The sequence below is a fragment of the Coturnix japonica genome, chromosome 4 (assembly GCF_054131305.1).
Source record: "Coturnix japonica strain WE chromosome 4, WE-NBRP24, whole genome shotgun sequence".
Taxonomy (NCBI): Eukaryota; Metazoa; Chordata; class Aves; order Galliformes; family Phasianidae; genus Coturnix; species Coturnix japonica.
This window is the reverse complement of record NC_140666.1, coordinates 63,219,064-63,227,912: the sequence shown is the minus strand read 5'-3', so window position 1 is coordinate 63,227,912 and position 8,849 is coordinate 63,219,064. Positions and strand designations below refer to the sequence as shown.

Genomic DNA, 8,849 nt, shown 5'->3' with positions numbered 1-8,849 from the left:
ACAAACCATTATTTTCTCACCCAAAAACAGAACAACCAAATCCATACTCCAGAGTCCTATCCTAACACATTCATACCATGAGCAGAGAGAATCAGTTGAAGCCAAGTGATCTCTACTGTTAGCATATACGTAAAAATGAAGTTATTAGCAGCAGCACTGAATACACTCAGTTCCCACTGCTGGTTGACACAGAAGATACATACTTACCCTTTACAGTCAGAAACTTAATAATAAATCAGAAACTTCAGAATAATTCAGAGCAGCTGTTAATGGAGTCAAAGATCACCCAGAACCCATTACCCATGAAAAACAGAGCACAGGCAAGGGCAGAAATCTGAGAAGGACAAAGTTGGTCTCTGAGGAGGCAGCACAAGTTCAATTTAGTTTGCAGAACTATTTCCTGCTGGCCTTGTTTCTTGAAATATAGAGCATGTATAAATCCTGCTGCGCTTATCAGAGCAGGAGAACAGCAAGACAACAAAGCTGGCTTCATGTGTATTCCAGTCGAACATCCTGGTGTGCCTTACAATACTCAGGACACTCACCTTTCTGAACCTTGTCGCAGAGAAGGTAAATCTCTTCCCCTCCTGTTACACACCCTGCTGTTCTGTCCATTCTTACAATTTTCAAGTTGGAGGCATTGGGTGCTTCTATTAAAAGGAAAATGTTTTAAAAAACAATTGCTTTCATAACCATTTTAGATGACAAGAAAATAGAAATACACAAATGCAATGGAAAGACAAGGTCCCAGTGCAGCCTACATGAGTTTGTGTTCTTAAAAAGAATGAATCAATAGTTTTTCACTTAAGGGTGTAATCTTGTATCCTCCAGGCTTTGAATAACCTGCGAACTATAAAATGAGGCTCTGGCCATTCCAGCAAATTACTTCATTAAAATAACAGAGTGGTGAACTGCATCCTGCATTAACACTAACTTTATAGGAGGAGTGCATTATAAGAGAACATTTTTTCTTTCCCATTTTCTTGGTGACAGGGCACTGCTGAAAGCGGTTACCTTTACATCATTAGTTTAATGTAACATGCAAAGCTTAGTCTGCTCTCTAGCTGACTTGAAAGCAACCTCAGTTTTGGACCAACACGTCAGACTGTCATCAAAAAGCTCACCTCTAAAGATTTAGCAGAGGCATTGCTGGATTAACTATTGGTCCTTGAGATACAACTATCAGCTGATAATTAAAAGCAACTGTCACAGACAATTGTGCTACAAGCTGTGTCTACTCTATGGAAGGAACTTGAATGGTGCAACAAAGGACATAAGGAAAAAACAACAGCCCCTATAAAAATATTTTGGAATCAACCAACATGAATTCACCCACTACACCAAGTTGCCCAGTGCCCCAACCAACCTGGCCTTGAAAACCTCCAGGGATGAGGCATCCACCAGTTCGCTGGCCAACTTGTAACTATTACAAGTGCCTCACCACACTCTGAGTAAAGAATTTTCTCCTTGCAACCAACAGAGATCCCGCTTTCAGTTCAAAACCATTCCACCATGTCTCAGCACTATCAGATCATGTAAAGTCACCCTCCATCTTTCATTATTCTGCCTCTGTTGTTTCTTTGCCCTTCTCTTCCTCTTTGCTTTAGCAATACTCTTTATCATTACACACTTTAAAAAACAAACGGAACCTGTAATAGTTATTGACAAAGATCAATATTCCTTAAATTCCTAAAATTCCTTAACTTAAATTCCTTAACCACTATCAGTTAAACCACTTCAGCTTGCAGATGAAAGACCATTTTTCTCATTCAGAAAATAAGGGACATGCATGCTGTAATAGTAGACATGGGCACTACATTTTCCAATTGACAGCAAGCAACTGACTTGTAACAGTAGCATTAGAACAGCTACATTTAACACCTTCTCATTTAAACTTTGTCCTTAGAAAGTGATGACGTACATCTGACTTTTGCACCAAGAAAAAAAAGGTACTTTTTTCTGACTCATTACAGTATAATTATCAGGAACATGACGACACACAGCTACAAGGAAGAAATCTCGAGCAGCAAAAAGGTTTCAGGTAAAACCACTAAGTATAATCCAAAAGCACAATCACAAAGTGAAAATGTTCGCTTAGAACAGCCACAAATAGAGAGACATGATACAAGTATAAAAATACTAACAGGTCCAGAGTAAATGGCTGTAAACTTCTGGTAATGCTGGAGATGTGCCCTGTATTGAAACAGTAATTAATCTCAGATATACTTACTGCTGTCATATATTGCATCCGATATAACAGGATCAAGCCTCCGTGTGAAACCACCATTACTGTCAGGAAGAAAGGCTGTAAACATAAGACGCACCACGCTGAGATCCATTTCTTTTGTCTGCTGTACCGCTGCCTGGCGAATAATTTCTCTCTCTCGTTCTGGAACCAATAAATTAGCACAGATGAATCAGCAGAAGTTGGGGAGAATGAGCATTTTCCAACCATTATTATCAGTAGGCACCATCAGCAACTTTGTTTTCACTTAGTATCCATCAGTTTCTATCTTTCTATTCATAGAGGAGGAGCTATTCACAATGTACTCCATTCAATTTGCAGTTTGTGAGCTATGTGTTATTTAAGGTAAGGTACACAATTAAGAGACACAAAGTGACTCCTTTCTGCTCTTTGTTCATAAAGGCTGCCTCTAAGGACATCTGAATGTCTAGCACCAGTGATAAAGAACAGGCCAGTCCCTCGATACAGCTCCTGAGAGCAATACAGACCTGAGGTTCAAGGGGGATGCTGAATGAAACAGGTATTCCCAAACAAGGTCCACACAGTTACTTACAGATATCATGTCTCACAGCAGTAACACAAAACAACTATTTATCGCTTCACTAAATAGGATAAGAACAGTAAAATAGAAGTGCAGAGGTGGGTACAGGCAGCTACTGGAAGAAGTTGCTCCATTCTCATTCACACATGGGCAGCAAAGACTTTCTTACTCTCTAAAACACAGCAGTAACGTGCAACCTCTAACAGCAGACCTATAAGCCTTATTCAGACCCAGGGCCTTTTCCTGGATAAAAATCTGCATTTTTAGAAACTAAATCATTTTTATTTTTGATTTTTTAATTCCTCCTAAAAACCTATTAAAATCAGATCATCGTTTCCACATACCAGTTAGCTGCCTGTCTCCACATCCTTCTGCCTGCAGATAGCCGAGTTCAGGATGCACCAAGAGTCCTGGGTTGTATCCTTTTTTGCAAGCATCGATCATGCGTGTTTCCAGAGTTTCAAACACTTTCTTCTTCGTGACGTGAAGTATTCCAAGGTTTGCAAACCTGCCGAATGTTGGTTCATTATTTTAGTGATGCCTTAGGCCAAGCCTGCAGCAGGCACTCATTCCCTTATCAGAGGAAGCAGTTCCAGTGAACTCCAGCGTGACAATTTCAGCCAAGCTTAAAAAGCAAATCAAATGCATACCACCATATGGCAGTGATCATATGGGTGCACTGGATTTTCCCATGGCTTAAGAAGTAACCTTTAAGTTTTCAGGCTTACAGTGTGGAAACAACTTGTAAAACATCTGAGAATTTAGTTGTCACACTTTGTTTGCACTGCCATTTAATACGTAATTCTACAGCTACTGTGAAAGTGATCGATCAGAAAAGGTTTGTCCAGATCAGATTGATTTGGAGAACAAGCTAAACAGCTAAAAGCAGAGCATGTTTTTCAAAGAAAATGGCTGAAGTTCGGTTCTGGACATTCAACAAGACACCTGGGGCATCTCTCTGAATGACAATATCTGTAATACAAGGTGTGCTCTCGTAAAAGTCCCCTGGCACATTCGAAAATCAATTACAACTGGAAATATGAAATCAAGACAATAACTCAATTTTCATTTGGGTCAATTGAGGATAGGAAAGCTGTTTCTAAACATCTGATGAAAAACAACACAGGTTAGGAAATGAGCCAAACTTTTCAAGATGAAAAGGAACATTTCAAATAAAGTTATTTAAATTGCTGTGCTTGGTAAAGTCAGTACGCTGGGCTTGGACATCAAAAGTTACAGTTTAAAAGAATCTCTTTCCCAACCTTCTCAGCTTTTTAAACTACTTCTTTACCAACAAAGACATTCTTGAGATCACAGAACTAAAACTCACAGCCAGCATGAAACCTGATCTAAGACTGAAAACGTAGACAGGAGCCTGAGTTCCATTTACTGATATAAACAATTACTCCTTTAAATTAAACATGAACAGACCAACTACAATTTCAGTATAATCTTATTGCTTTAAACTTAAAAAGTTTGACTCGTTTAGTATTTTCATGTTTATACCTGTCTTACCTTAATCTCAGATTTACTATCCTCACTTTCTTAAAGCATTTCCCTTCACTGTATTCCTATTGGCAGATTTCAGCGAAGGTAAAATATTGATCAAAACTGCGACAAAATTGACTCTCTCCCTCTTAGCTCAGCTTTACAACTGCATCTGACGGACTCACCCAACGACCATGTCTTTCGGTCCTGCATTGACTGTGCACACTCCATCTTCACAAAATTTACCCACCAAGCTGTGGGCGTGTAAATGGACGTATTTCCCATTAGTAACTAACTGGACGATCACTTTGGCAGGTCCGACATAGTTGCAAATCTGCAAACAAATGTAAAACCGATGCCTTAAAAAATGCAACAAACAATAATTCCAGTGGGATATTTTCTGTCAGCTGAGTACAATCAAGCTTCCTTAGAAGAAATGTGTATTTTCTCATAAAACAAACTAACTGTACCAGGTCATCACTAAAAAAAAGTCAACAATTCATTTGTAATTAAAATTGATACACGAATGGCAGAAATTGTGACAAAGAAGTCAAGAAATAAAGCTAACGTTATGAAAAGCAACCTTCTGTTTCCCATGTCACTGTCATTAGCTTTAGATTCTGGCCAGTTGTACCACGTTGCTCTCTATACACTTAACTTAGTATGTTAAATTCACATTAGGCATTGCTACACCTTAAGAACCCCATTAAAAATGCATATTTTTAACAAAATACCTGCTTTTTTATTTTATTTATTATTTATTTTCCCAACTCAAAGATGTTTTCAAATAATGGTAAAGATTATGATCTCTTTCAAAGGGCTGACAATAGCAGGACACGGGGAAATGGTTTTAAGTTAAAAGAGGGAAGATTTAGGTTGGATGTTAGGGGGAAGTTCTTCACTAGGAGAGTGGTTAGGCCCTAGAACAGGCTGACCAAGGAGGTTGTGGATGCCCCGTCCTTGGAGGTGTTCAAGACCAGGTTGGATGGGGCCCTGGGCAACCTGATCTAGTAAAGGTGTATGTTTGGTGGCCCTGCCAGGCAGGGGGGTTGGAACTACATGATCCTTGAGGTCCCTTCCAACCCGGGTCATTCTGTGATTCTGTGATTTCAAACATTTTGGTCTCATTACAGTGATCACTCAGGTAGAGATTCTGAAGTGAAAGAATTCTGCACTCACAGGTATTCTGTCAGATCACAGTGTTACATCAACACACAAACCTGCCCAGTAAATACTGCCTGCAAGTGTAGGTGAGGATACACACTAAAACCCCATCGAGGGTTTTGCAGGCCTGCATTTAGGATGATCTGGGTGCCTCTGCAGGCATTCTGGAGGACAACAAAGCTTCCCACCCATCAGAGTTTCCGATGACCACACGTTCTCAATAGCTTTTAAAATTGTGATGTCAAGTAATGCTTAAAAAACACAACCAAAAACATACATAATGTATGTATGTAATACAAACATAATGACCAACAAAGTACCATTTAGTAACACCAGCTATTTGCTTTACACATCATTTAAAATGTTATTTTCTCTCCTAGCAAATAATACACTTAACTCAGTTATCTTTATGCATCATTTTCAAATTATAACAAATATAAAATTATCTTGATTTAAGGAAAAAAAAAAAAAAGCGAACATTCCCTTCCCTTCCAATTCACTTAATTAACCCTCTTATCAATGTTGTTTTTTTCCCTCCTCCTCTAAGGTTTCTTCTGATTTGCCTGAGGGAAAGTCCTTTGTATTACAGCAGCTTATAGATCTAATCAACCAAGGTATTAAAGGATCACGATGAACATTAAAGTGATGAATCAGTGATGAACTGAACACTTAAGGTTATATTGTTGATAAAACGCTGATAACCGGGGATTGCCAGGACTTCACCACATTGTAAGTTCTGCTGCCCTCCTTCACTCCATTTAACCCCTCTCCTGAATCCATTTCATCACAGCTGAAACACTCTGCATATATATAACATGTGTCTTCAGTGTCTTCCAATTTGCTGCTAACAATAAAAAGCCCCAGAGTATGAAAAAGCTGTTCCAGAAGAAACAGGTGTGCAAAAGTCTTCTCACTACTCACTGCCTGAGAGATAACTATAAAACTTCGGCGTTTTACATGTTACAAGTGGCACTTTCTAAAACATGAAACATGGGGGTACTCGTGCTTCCGTCGGTTCCCACACCGTCATCACTCCCGGACTGAAACAATACAGAATAATCACTGCTTTGTCTTTTCTACCATTCTCAGCAGGATGGTAGAAGGAATCTCTGTGTAACATTCATAAAATGAACTGAGAAGAAAATCATTATATGTTGTACTACAACTAAGCTTTTAAAACTATTTTCTTGTCATCCCTCACTAAGAAAGGCTTTCCCTGCTAGGAAGTTCCCAGCACATCTACAGCGTTACATTCACTATGACTAACATGCATGTTCTTGTGTCACATCAGAAAAGTTCAAGACAACCCTTCATCAGCTGTAGAAACCACAGTGAAACTGTAGGTAGGACTGGTGCACGTCAAGGACTTTCCAGCCTCTGAAAGCAGAACACATAACTGCAGCGGTAACCAGATTGCAATCTTCCCCTGTTACTCAGCTCAGCTTTGTAGTCTCTCTTAGTGAATAAAAAATCCATCCATATATATATATATATGTTTCTTAAAATGTAATACATTGTACAGATCATTTGGCAAGAAAAGACTATTTTCGAGGCTGACATCCTATGCTGCTAAGGCTATAGGATGTTTCCTACATGTTTGCTCTAAAGATGGACCTTTCTAAGCGATTTTGTGACATCCAACTAATCTGTAGCCAGAAAAACAGCCCCAGTGGTTAACCATCCTTATGTAACCTAAAACAAGTCTGAAACCATTTTGGGGTATCCTTGAATTATCGACACTATCGCAATTGCTGAATAACCTCAAATTTATTCTGGTACTAATATACATAAATAACTGCCACCTTTTACTTCATGTAGAAAAGGCAGTCAGAGGTGCTAGAAGGTAGACGGCATATTGCAGTGCTGGGTATCTGTACAGGGATCCAAAGACTATGGTGTCAACAGAAAAAACTATCTGCAATACGAGTATTTGGGTGCTGCGCTGCTCCAAAGCAGAGCTGTGACCTACAGAAAAGTAGCCACTGAACAACACATTGAAGATAGGGGAGAAAAAAGAAAATCAGGAGTTCCCAGGAAGGAGCACAGCTGTAACACTTGATTACGTCCCGCACTGAAGCAGCATTCAATTGATCTAATCTGATAAAGTCAAAATGCTGCAGGCTCACATTTATTGGCTGTTCCTGTTTGGGAGATTTGCCTGAGAGATTAAAAGGACCCTGTGAACTTGAAGTTTACTCAATTTCAAAACAAAAGCTGATTTTTTTTTTCAGTTATTTCACATTTTCTTGAGATCCAGGCCCAATTTTTTTTTTTAATACTTCCTAAAACTTTACAAAAACTTCATAAAAAACATTTTTCTACTTGAAAGATGTTTTTTCCAGTTGCTCACAGAAGCAAGAAGTGAAACCAACTACTTAACTAAAGAAAGCAAATGATGGAAAAAGACCATGTCAAACATAGAAGGCCAGTAATGATAAAAATAAGCATTTCTCTTTCTAATTGTTTTGTTACAGAAGCTACATCCCCAATCTTGTCTGACCTTTTGAGTATGACCAGCAGTGCTGTCATAAGCACACACATAAAAGTCCCACAGATGAGGCATCACTCATTCTTTATAAATGCCAAATACGAATGTTTTCTGGTTGCCAGTTTAAGATACGACACATCAAACTTGGTAGGAACTGTCAGTACTTCCTTAGAGGCCTAAGAATAAAGCAATGTACAGTAACTAGAAGCAATGGGAGTTTTAAATCTTCTGATCCTCTCCAAACATGAAGTCACAGACTTGGATGCATTGCTTTAGAAGCCCAAGTAAATGGACTCAGCACTCCAGACTCATCGTAGCCAACTATAGCAGCAAAAAACACATCTCTCACTGAATTAACCTTTGGCTGAATTGCTTCAGTACAGCTTTTCAATGGACGTTACAGATTTATAAGAAAAAAATCTGTTTGTTCTCCACTAGTGATTATCTCTTAATTCTGCTCTTGAATGAATTAATCTTTAACCTGTAATCAGCAAACTAACACTCTACAACTAAATTCCTATGGGGTGGAGAAAGCTTTCTTTAACAAGAAAGTTCAACAACCAAACTACTTGCCTCATTTTCTGCAAACGTTCCTCCTGAACTTGAATTAGGTGCTGAAATCCCCCTGATTTCAATGAGAACGCTTATCTCCAAATTGAAGTATAATTTAGGATAGCCTGAGGACACGTCTGTATGGGCAGTGCTCCTATTTGGGTGCCTGAGTTCAGGGCTGCCTAAATGGGACTCAGCTTTGATCCTCAAGCTGAACTGCACTACAACCAAACTCACGGGTACAGAGACGGTACTCATTAGCTTGGGCACATCTCTGAGCAATGTGGTTACTGCAGCCTCTAGGCTGAAACTCATTTACATCCAGCTCACAGAATAGACAACCTGAAATGTTGTGCAGCCACCCATGTAGA

At 39.1% G+C, this 8,849-nt stretch overlaps 1 protein-coding gene and 1 long non-coding RNA gene across 4 annotated transcripts in view; one reads left to right on the top strand and one right to left on the bottom strand.

Annotated features, from left to right (window-relative positions):
- Nucleotides 1-8,849, bottom strand: part of NFKB1 (nuclear factor kappa B subunit 1) — a 53,937-nt gene that overhangs the window by 20,207 nt on the left and 24,881 nt on the right. For all 3 annotated transcript variants that reach the window (XR_014945954.1, XM_015862092.3, XM_015862093.3), the window contains exons 6-9: nucleotides 4,460-4,608; nucleotides 3,131-3,294; nucleotides 2,231-2,389; nucleotides 546-650 (exon numbers count right to left, since the gene is read on the bottom strand). Coding sequence is in view for 2 of the 3 variants with exons in the window: in XM_015862092.3 (XP_015717578.1) it covers nucleotides 546-650; nucleotides 2,231-2,389; nucleotides 3,131-3,294; nucleotides 4,460-4,608 (577 nt within the window). In the remaining variant the exon portion in view is untranslated. The remainder of the gene's footprint in view (nucleotides 1-545; nucleotides 651-2,230; nucleotides 2,390-3,130; nucleotides 3,295-4,459; nucleotides 4,609-8,849) is intronic.
- On the top strand, nucleotides 2,384-4,856 carry LOC146761104 (uncharacterized). The gene is made up of 2 exons (XR_014945976.1): nucleotides 2,384-2,765; nucleotides 4,368-4,856. It is a non-coding gene; the product is annotated as an uncharacterized LOC146761104 (long non-coding RNA).